Source organism: Talpa occidentalis, unplaced genomic scaffold, assembly GCF_014898055.3.
Source record: "Talpa occidentalis isolate TD23 unplaced genomic scaffold, MPIMG_talOcc4v2.1 talOcc4.12, whole genome shotgun sequence".
Taxonomy (NCBI): domain Eukaryota; kingdom Metazoa; phylum Chordata; class Mammalia; order Eulipotyphla; family Talpidae; genus Talpa; species Talpa occidentalis.
In genome coordinates this window covers 18,817,293-18,832,894 of record NW_023601212.1, presented here as the reverse complement: position 1 = coordinate 18,832,894, position 15,602 = coordinate 18,817,293, and the positions used below count along the sequence as shown (strand labels likewise).

Here is a 15,602-nt window from a genome sequence, read left to right as displayed (position 1 = left end):
TAGGCCACCAGATCCATCTGCAGTTGTCATGGCTAATAGTTCAGCCCAGAAGTGGGAAAGAAGAGTAGAAAAGGGAAAAGATGGGGTGAGCCCAGTGAGGTCCTTCCCATTCTCAGCCTGACTAGGCTCCAGAAACTTTCCTGATTCTCACTGCCTTTCATGATCAACACACACACACATATATATACATACACACACAAATGTGCACACACGCAACATAGAGGAACAAATAGGAGTCAGTGAGTTCTGAACAGCGATCTATCACTCAGGCAAGAATACCCCAATGCAACCAATACAGATCACTATGAACGAGCATCACTAGCCAATGACAAAAATTGAGTCTGGTCACAGAAGACCTGGTTTCCAGGCCTGGTTCAATCTCCACTATCTGAAGGTCCTTGAGAAGCTACTTAATACAAGTCTCAGTTCTCTCATCTACAAAATGGGTTGTCACAAGGGATAATGCAGGGTTGGCATGGGACTTCCTTGAGATAAGAAACATGAAGCAGTTGCAAGATGAAGAGTATGACACAGATATTTCATAAGATACATATCCACGTGCCTCCCTGGTGGCGCAGGGGTTAAAGACAGTGCTGTCAAGCTGTCCCCAGCCACTGCAGCACAAGTTCTATCCCCTGCTGCTCAGGGAGCGGCCCATATGGCGCTGCAGACCTCTCCTGCCTCGCCCACTGCTCTCCTCAGCAGTGTATTTCAGTACATCTGCCTGTTCTGCTCCCCACTCTCTCTGCTGAATCCTCTCACCACCCCCCAACACCTCTGGCTGTGCCCAAGTTCTTGTATGCATAAATAAATCTTAAAAAAAAAAAGATACATATCCACTAGCTTGACATGTATGCAGGACTTGCCATCTCCTGCTACAGGCTTCCTAAAACTCACAGATATCTTGTCAACCCTCACAGCCATGGTACTAGGTGCCAGGTCCATACATATTTGCACGCTGCATACTGTATAAATATAGGTTTTATTAGTAATGGGTGAAATCCCACAAATACGACTGGCATCTCTGTGTGATGGGGAGAATTTATGGCAGGGTGAGGGTAGGTTGAGAGGTATGTATACAGCAATAGAGGGGGAAAGAGTCCTGGGTGTCAGGAAAATCAGAAGTAGAGTAAGCCTGGACCCACCAGGAAGTCAGACGTGCTTGGGTGTGTCTGGCATCCAGTTCTCAGGGCATGCTGCTCTCGTGCCCAGGGTCCACCTTGGCTGATGGGAAGGGAATGGAGAGACACAGACAGAAGTTTGAATGAGCATCGAGCAGCTGGGGAGGGGGCGGGGTGAGATTGTCAGCTGGATGCACAAAAGAAGGGCCATGGGGTGGCAGTGGCCAAGGCCAACCTATGCCCACGCTTGTGCTTATGTTGGGTCCTGCGCCCCAGGGAGCTAGTGCCCTGTGCCACCCCTGGCTTGGGAGGGAGGGAAGATTGGGGGTAGACACCTGCAGGTCCTGGAGGCCCTGGGCAGCACCATCCTCATCCTTAGAGTCTAAGGTGGATCCCCAGAAGGAGGTTGGTGCTGCCCTCCCCACAGCACCCACCACCACCACCATGCCACCATCACTCTTCCTCTGGGTTGCAAGGGACAGCGAGTGTGTGTAGGGCTAAGATCGCCTGTTCGCAATTATGTGCCTGTAGCTCTGGAGAGGAGAGTGAGCTTTGCAGGACCATGAATCAGGAGCAGCAAGAAAGGAGGCGTGGATCTTCTCCCACTCACCCCCAGAATAAAGTGCATTCTCTAGTTCCAGTGGCAGGTGGGAGAGAAACACAGACATTATTGCAGAGGTGCCACCAGGCCCTATCCCCACCAAAGGTGATAGGGAGGGGGACAGGGGCATCCCATGGCCCCAGGCCTTTCCAATCCCCAGGATTGGGAGAGATGACCCAGACAGAAAACCCAGCTTCTGTCCCAGCAGATTGTCCAAATCAGTCAGAATCTGGGGGTGGGGTGAAGGTGAGGAGGAGGAAGAGACTTCCAGAGTCCTTCCCTGCTCCAATCCAACATTCAAAAAGGACTTCCAGGGGACCCTACCAGGGTCCAGCCCTGGAACCCCTACCTTATAGCAGCCCAGTTTACAAACACTTGTGTGGTGGGGACCCCCAAAGAGGGCCACTTTGGTCAATTGTAAGTGGGGGCCTGAAGAGCCTAGGGCTCCCAGGCAGACAACAGAGAAGGGTGCCAAGGGCAAGAAGGAGGGTGGCAGCCTCCTAGTGGTGTTGGCATGCAGATGTTGGAGAGTAGGGAGGAAGCTACAAACTGCATCAACTTGGGAAGACTCCTGGGCATGGTGGGGAGGGCTGGAGCCCCCAGACCCTGGGCTGAGGCTGGGAGAGCAGTCCAACCGCCTGCCCAGCAGAGGAGTCAGAGAGGGGAGGCTGGTTGCACCAGCAACCAGTGCCCAAGTCTACAAGGTTAAAACAGTCCCAAAGGGCTGGGGTTAGGGGCTTCCTACTTCCGGGACTGGGGCACAGGCCATGGGCAAGGCTCTATCTCTCAGACTTGACCCTGTAACGGAGCACAAGGTAAGCCAGCAGCCTCAGGGCCAGGAAGAAGATGCCCAAGACCAGGAAGTCCATGTAGAGCTTGGCATCCTCCACATCCAGTGCTCGAAGGATGGTCTGTGGCTTCCGGAATGGGCAGCGCTCGTCCAAGCAAGTCAGGTCGCCTCGCTCCATGCCATAGATGGTCAGAATCACACCCTCAAAGCCATACCTAGATGAGCAGGGGAATCAGAGCAGATGACACAGCACGGGGTCAGTGCTCCGTGGCACAGGGTTGCAGCTCTCACCCCAGAGAGCTCCTGCAGTGGTCAGCAGGGGCAGATACAGAGGAAAGGGGCACTGACCTGACATAGGAGAGGTAGGAGCTCCATTGCAAATAAGTGGGGATGGTCTTGAAGCTGACAAAGAAACCGGAAAACAAGAGGACAGGGATGGCTGTGACCGGGCCCACAAAGGTGGCCACCTGGAGAGGAGGGAAAGGGCCATCACAGGGTGACCAGAACAGATCCAGGACTGGGGTGACCCCAGGGCTCCCCACAGGCCTATCCCACTCCATATGCCAATCCCTGCTCCCTCTCACCTGACCCCAGCCCCACTTGCCAGCCCTCCTACCTGTAAGGAGTTAGAGGCGGCTCCGATCAGCAGCCCCAAAGACTGGGCCACCAAAGCTGTGGCACTGGCTAGGGCTGAGAAGAGCAGGAAGCGGCTGGTCTCAGCTGGCTGGCCTGTCATCCAGTACATGATGCTGCAGTACACCACCGGGCAAACTACCTGAAGAGTGGGCACAGGGCTGGGCAGTGGACTGTGAGCCAGGGCCACACTGGCCAAGACCCTCCATGCCACCCAGTCCGGAACCTCTAAAACAGCTGTTGCTGTAACTATGGCGTCCATGCTTAGTTCTGCTTCCACACCCTCACTCACTCTCTCCCCGAGGCTGACGCAGCTCCCCTTCCTCCATGGCTATATGGACCTCGTTTATCTTCCTTCCAGTCTCACCTCTTCCCTTAAGCCCACCCTGACCAGTGCAGGCAAGTGACTTCTCTGTCCTCTGAGCGCCTAAAGTCCTTCTCCACCTGGACCAGCTTATTCCCTATATTGTTATTTCATTAGATCCACATACTAGAGCATTTTGTCTGCCTGTGAGATGCTGGCTCCTGAAAGGCAGGGACTGAGCCTGCAGTGGACAGCTGAGCAGGCCTTTGCCTGCACAAGATACCTAATCCAGGGGCAGCAGAGGCTGAGACCCAGCTGTGTTCTTCTCACTAAGCCTACACCCTGGCACAGAGAAGCGTCTACCCTGAAGAAAGGGTACCTTTTTCCAATTTGCACACAGGTGCCCTATGGATTACTGGTGGCCCCGGTGCTGGGAACAGGGTGGTGGTGGCAATAATAAACAAAAAGCAGCTGACATTTAGAGAGTACTCAGTATGAACAGCTTGCTATTTTAAGTAATTTACATGTATGAACTCATTTAATTCTCACAAACAATCCAGAGGCAGCTATTGCTGTCAGTTCATTTTATAAATGGGGACACTGAGGCAAAGTGAGAGTAGGTGACTTGCCCACAAGTAGCAGTAAGGCTCCAGAGCCCACACTATTCTCTGCTGCCTCCAAAAGATTTACAGTTATTTGTGGGGTTATTATTTTTATCATTTTCTGTTCGTCATCAGTTGTTCCCACTAGAACATAAATTCCACAATGTCGAGGCTATATGGGTCTTGTTCACTGCTGTGTCCCTAGAGCCTGCCACAGAGTCTGACGCAAGGTAGGTACTCAACACCCACTGCTAAGTAAGTGGAAGGAAGGATGGATGGAGACAAGGTTGAGGGAAGCAAGCAAGCAAGAATGGAAGAAACAAGACAAGAGGAAGGTGGGTGATGGGGAAGGAAGATGCCCACCTGGAAGGGTACATCGGCCATGGTCTTGGCCAGGTAATATGCTTTGAGGCTGTACCAGTAGTTGAGATGCTCCCTCATGAAGACTGCCATCTCTAAGGGGACTGAGGACATGTGTTGATTAGGCACAGCTGACCCACATCCTGTTCCCTACCTCTTTCCCCAGTTCCCACACCCCATACCCGACACCCCAAACCCAGGGCAGCTCAGCTCACAGGTGAGCACAGTGGGCATGAGGCCTGCGAACATGAGGAACAGCATGGAAAAGAAGAGGCAGCCGGTGTTGTTGAAGACCTTGCTGGCATCATCACCAATGTGCAGGTAGAGGAGACCAATGAGCACGCCAATCACCACGTGGGACACAAACCGCAGATGCGTCAGGACCTACGTGAGGAGAGCGGAGGGGTCGCAGGCCAGAGAGGGGCAGGTCACACTGGAGTGGGAACTTGTGTTGACCTTGCAGACACACAGACCCACAGGTGCACTGGGGGGCCTGCGGAGGCAGGGACCCATTCCCATTTCAGCTGCTAGGATCCTACACCCCCAAAAACCCAGCCCATACCGGCTTCCTTTCCTCCAACTTGATGCCTCACCGTGTCCCTGAGGATGGACAAGAAGGTCCTCTTGAAGAGGATGCAGAACTGTGTGAGGGTGCTGGTGGCGAAGGAGTGGCTTTCAATGGGATCCACTTCCTGGGGAGTAGAAATCGGATCAGGTGAGCCTCCCCCACCCACGTGCACACAAATCAGTGAATGGGAACTGCTGGAGCCCTTCTCCAGGCAGTGCCCCTCCAGATCTACTGAATGAAAATTCCCCACCATTGAGTCAGGTGCCTAGAAGCTGGCTTTAGGAGTGTGAACAGGAATGAGATTTACGGACCAAGGAGGAGATAAAAAGGGAGATGACAGAAAGGCAACCAAGGACACTCATGGGAACATAGCAGATCAGTTGTTTCTCTTTAATCCATCAAAAAACATTTATCCTAAGGGTGCCACGCCATTTTTTAAAAAGATTTATTTATTTATGCATACAAGAACTTGGGTGTAGATCAGATGTGCAGGGTGGTGAGAGGATTCTCCAGAGACAGAGTGGAGAACAGAACAGGCAGATCTACTGATATACACTGCTGAGGGGAGCAGCAGGCGAGTCAAGAGAGGTCTACTGTGCCATGTGGGTCACCTCCCTGGCCAGGGATCAAACTAGAGCTGAGGATAGCTTCACAGTGCTGAGACTTAACCCCTTGTGACACCAGGAAGGCCCTCAGGGTATCACACCTTTATGCCACCAGTTTCACCATGTTATTTCATAATGATAATCACAATGACAAGAAGGGGCCTCCCTGGTGGCACAAGGGGTTGAGCGTCAGCACTATGAAGCAATCTGCAGCTACTTCAGCATGAGTTCGATCCCCAGCCAGGGAGTTGACCCACATAGCACAGCAGACCTCTCCTGTCTCACCTGCTGCTCCCCTCAGCAGTGTATTTCAGTCAATCCGCTTGTTCTGCTCCCTACTCTGTCTCTGGTAAATATTCTCACACGCACACTCACCTCTGGCCTGTACCCCAGTTCTTGTATGCATAAATAAATAAATCTGTAAAAAAAAAAAACCATAATGACAAAAAGAAACAACCCTTCTACTGTTTAAGAATTACAGGATGTCGTTTAAAGTAGAGAACCCACACAGAACAAACGCAGTGGTACCCGCTGCTGTACAAAGAGCTTTATGTGGTGATCGAATAGGTTCTCCCAATAACCCTGACAGGTCAGCCTCATCACCTCCAGGTCTGAGGTGACAGTAAGCCACACTGGCCATGAGACCAGAAACAGCTTCAGTCTTGCATAGCAGGTGGGCCTGTGCTGACACTGAGGATAACACACTGTAGATGTCAGTAAAAATTTGCTGAAGGAGGGTCTCCCTGGTGGCACAGGGGTTAAAGTCTCAGCTTTATCAAGCTATCGCCACCCATTGTGGCATGAGTTCACTCCCCAGCCAGGGAGATGACCCATACTGCACAGCAGACCTCTCTTGTTTCACCCACTGCTCCCCTCAGCAGTGTATTTCAGTACATCTGCCTGTTCTACTCCCCACTCTGTCTCTGATGTATCTTCTCACCCCCCACACATACCTCTGGCCCACACCCCAGTTCTTGTATGCATAAATAAAAATAAATCTTTAAAAAAAAAACTTTGTTGAAGGAATAAACAAATGAAAAAGCTGAAGCGCTAAGACACTAGGTAGGTGTCCAAGGTCACATAGTGGTGTCTAGTGGGTCACTCTCAAGTGGTGGGTTCTTCCTAGTACCCGATGGCTGCCACCCTTCTGGGGGACAGCCTCTTTAGGAGACTCCACTGTCCATGGTCCCCTCTCCCCTCCCCTGCACTGCATTCTTTGCCCTCTCCACCCTTACTCACCGAAGAGCAAGGGAGGCAAGGGGCAGGGACCTCATTCTTCTCAGGGCTGCTTTTCTTCTCAGCCATGGTACAGAGCCCGTTCTGCACAGCCCTGAACAGCATGAGGTTCAGGTCTCCGTACTCTCCAGAGGCCACCTCAATGACTAGGGGACAGAGAGAGGACTGCTCAGTTAAGATCTATCCTTGAGTCCCTAAAGCAAGCCAGCCCCTCCTGGGGTGTGTGGAGAAGGCAGGCAGGTGACAGTGAGATCTCCACCCCCAGAGGGTCCCAGTGCATGACCTATGCCCCCAGGTTTGGTCTACGTCATATCCTGGCCCCACTCACTGAAGTCAGCTGGATTGTGGTAGGTGGGGCAATGCAGGCCAAGTCCCTTCAGATAGGGGATCAGGTTGGTAACCACACCCTTGAAGATGCACTGACCCTGGCTCAGGATGTAGAGCTGAGGTGGGGAGAGAAGGGTGAGGAAAATGTGACCAATGGGCCAGGCACCCCTTCCCTTTTCCCACCGCAGCCCCCACCCAATCAGTTTTAAGGTCCAGAGACACTCACCTTGTCAAACATCTCAAAGAGCTTGGCACTGGGCTGGTGGATGGTGCAGATGATGGTACGGCCACCCTGGGCCAGGGACTTCATGAGGGACACCACTTGGAAACAGGAGGCGCTATCCAGACCACTGTCCAGAGAGAGGGCCCCGGGGGCAGGGTGAGGCAGGTGGAGCCCAAAGAAGAGAGTGTTTGTGGTGGGGCAGCTGCTGTGAAGGGGATGGAGCTGGCAGGAAGGAGCCACTCTGGCCAACCCTATATCCTGTACACACTGTCTGATCCAGGTCTTTGGAGGTACCTAGAAGCCCAGAGCACAGTTGAGCTTCACAAGCATATACTGAGCACCTGTTGAATGTCAGGCATTGGGGTTACAATGATGAATAAATAAGACATAGACCCTGGTCTGGAAGGAGAGAGAGAGAAAAATACACAAATCATTTGAGATTATGTGGAACGTTTTATAGAAACATTCTGTTTCTACATAAATGGGGGAAAAAGAAAAGGGGTAGAATAAAGCTCTGCTGTACAAGGTGTTGGAGTGGGGGTGGTCAGGGAAGTTTCCTGAGTGAGCCTCAAGAAGAAGCTAAGCCCGGTGAAGGTGGAAGGGCAGGTGTGTTCGTGAAGGGCATTCCAGGCAGAAGACACAGCGTGTGCAAAGCTTAGAGGCATGAAACACATGGCATGACTAGGAAGTCAGAAGCAATTCAATATTATTAGAGCATAAAATACAAGACAGCGGGAAGCAAGTGAGAGGCTGGAGAAGTAGGTTCAGACCAAGACCTTATTAAGTTCTCTGACTTTATTCTGAGGGCAAATGGGAATCATTGCACATTTTTAAGCAGGGGAGTAAGTATGCCAGACTTGTCTTTTAGAAAGTTCCTATGGCTGCAGTTGGGAGGAGGATTGGCCGGGAAAGACTAGAGACGAGTTGCTAAGAGTCTGTTGCAGACATGCAGACAAGAGTTGATGACATCAACTTATACAGTATCGTAAACTAATGTTACCTCAATTAAAAAAAAAAAAAAGAGTCGATGATGTCCTGAGCCCCAGCACTGGCACTAGGGGTGGGGGTGGGGCAAATCTGAGAGACAGCAAAGGGAGGTGGACTCAGCAGGTCTTGGTGACTGACTGGCTGTGGGGTAGAGAAGGAGCGGGAGGCATCAGTCAAGGACAGAAGGATTTCTGCCTGCCTGGTGAAGGACAGGGCTGCTACAGCAACAGGATTGGCAGGGACAGAGATGAGGAGGAATCTCTTAGCTTGGCCCCCTGGAGGCTACACAGGCTCTGGGCTCCAGTAGAGGACCAGGTGCAGCCTCCAGCCTGGGCTCAGGCTGAGGGGAGGGGGCATCCTGGTAGCAAGAAGCAGGAGAACTACCTGGTGGGCTCGTCAAAGAACATGACCGGTGGGTTGTTGACCAGCTCCAGGGCGATGGCCAGGCGCTTCCTCTGCCCGCCAGAGAGCAGGGCTGTCCTCGTGTGGGAGCAGGACATCAGGCCCAGTGCCGTGAGGATCTCGGTCACCTGGTGCAGCACCCCCAGCCCCCCCAGGTCAGTTTCAGAGTCTCCTTTTCTCCAGGCACTACCCCAATTTAAAAAAGCATCTCCTTTAAGTCCATTGTTCCAGCACTGGCTACCACCCACCCACCCCCAACTTGGAGTCCCAGAGCTCAGAAATACCAAAAGTGGGAGCTGTCCCATGCCCTCCCCTCCCCTTCCCCACGTACCAGCTCCTTCTTCACCTCTTGCTTCTCACTCAACTTCAGGTTAGCGGAGACCTAAAGCCCAAAGAGTACACAGGTCAGCTAAGTGGACATGGCGGAGGCCAGCCTTAACCCCTTAGCCAGTGAGGGGGATGGGGACAGCAGACAGAGGGGAGCTGGGAGAAAGAAGACTCACCATCATGGCTTCCAACACCGTGAGGTGTGGCAGCAGCATGTCATCCTGCATGATGTAACAGGACATCTTACGGAAGGTCCTCAGTTCCCGCGGCCTCCCATTGACCAGGATCTGCCCCTTCATTCCAGATTCCCTGCAGGAACATTTGTAGGGAATGGGGGTCAAGGCCACTTCAGAAACTTCTGTGCCCCCCTTGGGATTCTTCTTCCTGGGTACTCCCTCCGTTCATCCTCAACATCCTCCTTACCTGTATCCTGCCAAGATATTCATGAATGTGGACTTGCCAGCCCCTGAGGGGCCCATGATGCCAATCAGCTCCCGGCGGCAGAATTTACCTGATAGGCACTTGAGGAGGGTCTTATAACCTGCAGTAAGGGAGGGAGGAACTTCTGATCAGGGCTGTAGTGAACAGGCACCAAGAACTCTTAGGAAGACCCAGGTGATCCATGAAACAGAGAGACTCATTCATTGTGAATTGGTTAGGATGGGAAAACTATCTTCAGAGCCCCAACAATACCCAGACTCTCTCATCTTGTCCCCCTAGAAACAACAACCACTAATCTCAAAGTACCAGAGGTAACAGTACTCTCCTGAGGCCATGGGAGAAACCTCGCATCTCATAGATGGGCGTGGAGAGTGGATCACAACTATAGAAGGCCCTGTTTTGTCTTCTATAAACACAGCGATCACTTTCTCACCTCCTCCAGGAAGACTTCCCCAGTGATCCAGCCAGAGCTGGCTAACCATCCTCTGTTCCCAGAGTATGTCTCAACTGCAGGCATTTGGTTACTTGATATGCCTGTCCCTCGCCTCACTCCCCCAGCCTCTTAGTCAGTGAGCTTCTTGGGGGCAGGGTCTGTCTTAGTCATCTCTGTAACCTCTGCAGACTGTCTGGCATGTACTAGACGCTCAGTAAGTATTCTATGAGCATCTTCTCAGAGCTGTTGCCTCATTCTGAAAAAGACTTCTTCTTTGTGCTCACTCTGACCACCAAGCTTGTCTCTGTAGTTCCTAACAGGCCCCAAATCTCACCTATTGTTCATTCACTGGGAGGCATTAAGAGCCTTTCAAGTAAGGTGGATCAGGTTCAAATCTGACTCTACGTTTACTAGTTATGTGACCTTGGGCATGTTGCTTAACCTCTCTGAGCACCAAGCCCCTCATCTATAAAATGAGGATGGTAGTATCTATTTCATAAAGTTGTTATGAAGAGTCAATGAGATTATATATGTAAAGTGTATGACAGTGTTTGGCACATAGTATGCATTATTTAAAAAATACTATAATTCCATTTGACAAATTCTTGAGATCTACTACATTCCAAGCTCTGTACTGGACAGTGGACCAAAAAAATGAGGAAGACAGGGCTTTCTCTGGTGGTGCAGGCAATTGAGTGCCGCGCTGTGAAGCTGTCCGCAGCCTCTGCAGTGACGGTTCCATTCCGGCCAGCCGGCAAGGGTCCCACATGGCACGGCAGACCTCTCCTGCCTCGCCCGCTGCTCCCCTCAGCAGTGTATTTCAGTCAATCTGCCTGTTCGGTTCCCCATCTGTCTCTGGTAAATCCTCTCATCCTCCCGTGCATCAGGCCTGTACCCTGGTTCTTGTATAAATAAATAAATAAATCTTTTTTTAAAAAATGAGGAAGACACAGTTCCTGCATTCAAGAAGTTCAGTCTAGGTAAAACAGATGGACAAGTAAACATCTATGGCTCTGAAGAAAAAAAAAATAAGGATTCAGTAGTACAAATGATACACAATGAGAATGCTGCAAATGAATTGGTAAAGGTGAAGAGGTGAGGGGAAAATCAGGAATGACTTCATGAAAGAGATGACATTTGAGCTAAGTCTGGAAGGATGAACAGCATTTCAAAATGGAAAGAGAAGGCAGAGGTTCTCCAGTTTTTTTGGAGGAAAATCTCCATTCTATAAGAGCATCTACATAGTACAATCCAGAGGGCAGAGGGCAGAGGCTACATGGAGTTACTTGGGAAGACATGGGGGTGGAAAGGAAGGATGAAGCCAAGGTAGAGGGTCTGGCTACTATGCTTGCAGACATGCCTCAGTAAGGGCCCCACAATAACAATCCTGACTACCACTCTACTGACCCCACAAGAACATAATTCCCAATTCCCAACCTTCTCTACCCTCTTAGCAGACACAGCAAAGGGCTGTGATATTTAACCCTCTCTTCACAGCCCAGCTGTCCCTCTGGACAGATCCATAGGAGTGTCCGGGTCCCAATCACACCAGCTTCCTGGACAGTGATTTATGTATATAGAGCTGGTTATCTCAGTTACTGCTATAGCAATATCAGGCAACTAGGGCCCAGAGACATCCAGTAACACTCAAGGTCACACAGCATGTTCTTTACTGGGAGAGAGGAAGTCATGGATTCCCACCATCTGCCTCAATCATCATCATCATCATCATCACTGTTAATCAGAAAGCACATACCTTTCAGAGCCACTCACAGAAAGTGATTTCTTTTACAGGGGAAGAAATTGGCAATGATGAACCTTCCCTTCATTTAATCACAGCCAAGTACTAGATTGAACACAACACGGATGCAGAATACAAAAATCATCTTACACTTGTCTTCCACAAAGTACTATCATGGATAACACCTCGGGTGAGCTTATCACTCCTTAGAGAACCCCATTCTGATCATCCTAAGCCACAACCCACAGCCTCCAGCGTCTTCTCAGCCATCGATCGCACTGCCCGCCTGCAGGGAGAGGGCCTGTTAGCGCCCAGATGCCCCCCCACCTCACCCCGCCCCGCCGTGCCCCCCCCACCCCAGCCTGGTCTTGAAGCTTCCCCACTTTCTAATGCTGCCCCCGCCCCCACTCCCACCTCCTTCCCAGGGCAGATCCGCTACTGTGGGGAGCACCTCACTTCCCAGCACCCCTGCTTATGGATAAGGAAAGTGAAGTCAAGCGAGAGTAAGCATCCTGCCCCGGGTTACACAGCTGACAAGTGGCTAGGAATCTGTGTCTTTGGGCTCCTGCTACACCACAACTGTTCAGCATGGAGGGGCCTGCCAGTCCTTTGGGTTGGGAAGACACCAGAGGTCTAGTCCTGTTCATCGGTAACTCTGCAAATTTGTCAAGTCACTTAATCTTCCAGGGTTTCCATTTGGTCGTCTATAAAGTAAGGATAGTAATATTTCTTCCCAAAGACATAACAGGGCTACTGTGAATATTAAGTGAGGTATTTAATAATAATCAATATGAAAGTGTTTTTGAAAAAAAAATATGACATTTGAAGAAATGTCACATGTAATTAAGAGAGACTAGTGGCAAAATGTCGCCTGGGGAAAGCAGAACTCACCCTCCCTCTCTCCACACCCGTTGCTTTTTTTCCTCTTTGAATTGCTTTCTGTTCTCCATAAGTGAAAAGAGAATTCAGAGAGAGGAGATAGAGAAGGGGGCAAGGGATGGAGAGACAGCAAAATGGACAGTAGAGCAGAATGGGGCTGGCAAGGTCAAAAGGAAGGAAGAACCTGCTCAGGGGTGCCAGTTTGTGGCTGGTGAGTTGAAGCAACCAGCAAGCTGACCCATCTAGCCACATTTATTTTTTTTTTTCATTTCTTCTTAAAACTGTGGAAATGAGAGGGCTAATGAGCTGACTACCTCACTAATAGCTCGCTACCTCCTCATTTTGCTCAGAGCTGGCCTCAGGGCCGAGAGGCTCATAAGGATAAAGCGCTGGGCAGGGAGCCCAGATGCCTCAGTTTCCACTGATGGAGGCCCTGTGACCTTTTGGTCACTTACGGAAGTGAGGGAGGGGAATGCAGAGAAAGCTCATGTTCAAGCGTGCTCTGAAGCACCCCAAACTTATTTCTTAAACCTCAGAGAACAATGTTCCAGCTCCACCCCTGACCCACACCCAGGTTCCGGGAAAAAAAACACAGCTTCTCTATTCCCAGCTCAAGCTGCCCAGGGCAGGAGTCAGGGGATGCAGGATTCAAAGGAACTGAGAGCCCAGTTCTTATCTACCTGCCCTAATGGGGGGAAAGGAGCTAGGAATGTCCTATCAGTGGGGTGGAGAGAAAAGAACAATGCATGGTGAGCTGGAAAACCTGCCTTTTGGTACCAGCTCTGCCACTTACTAGCTGGGTGACACTAGTTAAGTTATTCAAATTCCCTGAGTCTTGGTTTCCTTATTAGTAACGTGGGATGTCATCTCTCTTGCCAAACCTTCATTCTCCCTGGTGGACTTCGACAAGAATGAAGTAAGGTATGGAAATGAGAACATCTTTCAAAATGAGCAGTGTTTTTTTAGGTACAAGGATGTTCTTAAATACTGAGGGGAACCCCTGCACATGCAGACCCCCACTTTCCCATAGAAGCCACTTTCTCAGAGGCAGGAATCCTACCTGAAATAAAGAAGGGAAACTTGTTAAGGACCAGAGGTCATAGAGTCTAGCCGGAAGAGGAAAACCTCAATAATCAACTGAATCGGGTGTCCCCAGTCCTCACAGTTGTGGAGGGGAGAGTAGACCCTGGTACTTCAACTGGGGCACAGGGAGTGAGGGGTTGAGAATGAGACACAGGGCAAGCTAGAAATTAGGCAGTTTTAGGGACAGTGCAGGAGGGGACCTCTGAAGAATTTAGGGAGGCTTCAGAGATAAGGACAACCAAAGGAATGTAACCAATTCCACTGGGAAAAACAAACATCCCAGGACCACGGACAATGTTAACAATGGTCCTGGTAAATTCTTCAGAGGTCCCCTCCTGCACTGTCCCTAAAACTGCCTAATTTCTAGCTTGCCCTGTGTCTCAAGAGTGTAGTTTTCCCACAGGGCCCACTGGCCAGGACTTGCAGAACAAGGGAACCCCCAGGCCTAATGCTCTAGAAATGGCAACTCAGGAGGGGGACACTGTTCCCCACCAGGCTGCTCCCTACCCCGTTTGCGCCAGCAGGGCCCCTCCCGCACAGAATAGGACAGCTCCACGAACTCGATGTCCACCGCCGAGCGCTTGGGTAGATGGGAGAAGCGCTGGGCTTCAGTGATGTGGTTCTCCACCTTCTTCAGGTGCGTGGTCAGCACAGGGGGCTCCGCCCCGTCCTCCAGCGCCACGGCCACAGCCACAGGCCCGGGTCCTAGTCCACAACCCACGGCCTCCAGCGCCTTCTCAGCCATCGCACCGCCCGCCTGCAGGGAGACGGCCTGTCAGTGCCCAGACGCGCCCCCACCCCAACCCGCCCCGCCGCGCCCCCCGGCCCAGCCTGGTCCTGAAGCTTCCCCGCTTTCTAATGCTGCCCCCGCCCCCACTCCCACCTCCTTCCCAGGGCAGATCCGCTACTGGGAGCACCTCACTTCCCAGCGCCCTGAGCATCTGTCCACTCCCGGGGCAGCAAAGCTCATCCCGACCTCTCCTCCAGGTTGGCCCCAGCCCGGTCCTCGACATCCTCCCGGCTCCCTCCTCCCCGCGGCGAGTCTAATCTCCTCACCCCGCAGACCGGCAGCCCCGAGGGACTGAAAGGCTGGGGGGCGGGGAGGCTGGAAGAGGGGCCCGCGGAGGCTGCCCGCTAGGAAGTCCGGATGGCAGGGCGCGCGCAGGGAGAACCACCGGAAAGCGAAGGAGGAGGCGGCTCTGGGCCTGCAGCTTTGTCCTCTCGCCCCATCCCCTGGCGCGGGGCTCTGTCCGGCCCCTCCCGCCGCGCCCCCGCCCCGGGGCCAGGCACGCCGGGGCCCCCTCCCCGATGGGCGCACCACCCGGACTTCAAACCCCAAAGCCAACTAAGCCCCCCAGGGGGCCTCACACCCCCCCCGCCCATCTCCCGCCTGCCTAGTCACCTTGACGTGCCCCCAGCACCGGTGCGGCCGCGATGCTCCGCGCTGCTCTCGGGCGGGATGAGGACGCCGGGCCTCTTACCTGCCTCTGGCTGCGGCTCCGGTCCCGGCTCCCGGTCCCGGCGGCCAGGGCCGGGGCGGGGCCGGGCGGGGCGGGCAGCAGAGAGCCGGGGCCTCAGGTCCGAGGTGATGACAAGGTTGGGGAGGGGCGCGCGGGGCGCGCGGAGACTCGGCTTGACTACGCACACGCGGTTCCCCGAGCCCGATCCTCGGTTCTGGTCCTCCCGAGCCCGCGGGGCGACTGCGCTCCCCTCCGAGCACCGCTCGACGCGGCCGCTGTTCTTAAAGGGCCCGCGCGGCCCCGCAGCCCGTGGGGGGCGAGGATGGCTAAGAAAAGACGAGCGTCTGCTCCTCGGGGACCGGAGCGAGCGGGTGCAGCAGCGGGTCCAAGACTGGGGGTTGGCCGGGAAGGGCTGACTTAAGGCAGCGGGGAAATTAGAGCTGAAGTCACTCAGTAGGGACGGGTCCCTGGGTTACGGA

At 52.7% G+C, this 15,602-nt stretch overlaps 1 protein-coding gene across 2 annotated transcripts; it reads right to left on the bottom strand.

The window, feature by feature from the left end:
• Nucleotides 1-659: 659 nt before the first annotated feature.
• Nucleotides 660-15,172, bottom strand: ABCG4 (ATP binding cassette subfamily G member 4). Of its 2 annotated transcripts, none has more exons than XM_037505434.2 (15): nucleotides 15,145-15,172; nucleotides 14,171-14,420; nucleotides 9,510-9,627; nucleotides 9,263-9,395; nucleotides 9,091-9,141; nucleotides 8,742-8,887; nucleotides 7,374-7,497; nucleotides 7,149-7,263; nucleotides 6,824-6,966; nucleotides 5,005-5,103; nucleotides 4,627-4,795; nucleotides 4,415-4,515; nucleotides 3,129-3,287; nucleotides 2,861-2,979; nucleotides 660-2,727 (listed from the first exon to the last, which is right to left on the bottom strand). In XM_037505434.2, exons 2-15 carry the CDS (start codon nucleotides 14,406-14,408, stop codon nucleotides 2,502-2,504), a joined length of 1,941 nt encoding a protein of 646 aa, XP_037361331.1. In that variant the 5' UTR covers nucleotides 14,409-14,420; nucleotides 15,145-15,172; the 3' UTR covers nucleotides 660-2,501. The 2 variants fall into 2 exon arrangements, with proteins under 2 accessions (XP_037361331.1, XP_037361330.1); XM_037505433.2 differs by lacking the exon at nucleotides 15,145-15,172 and adding an exon at nucleotides 15,066-15,079.
• Between the last annotated feature and the right edge of the window lie 430 nt (nucleotides 15,173-15,602).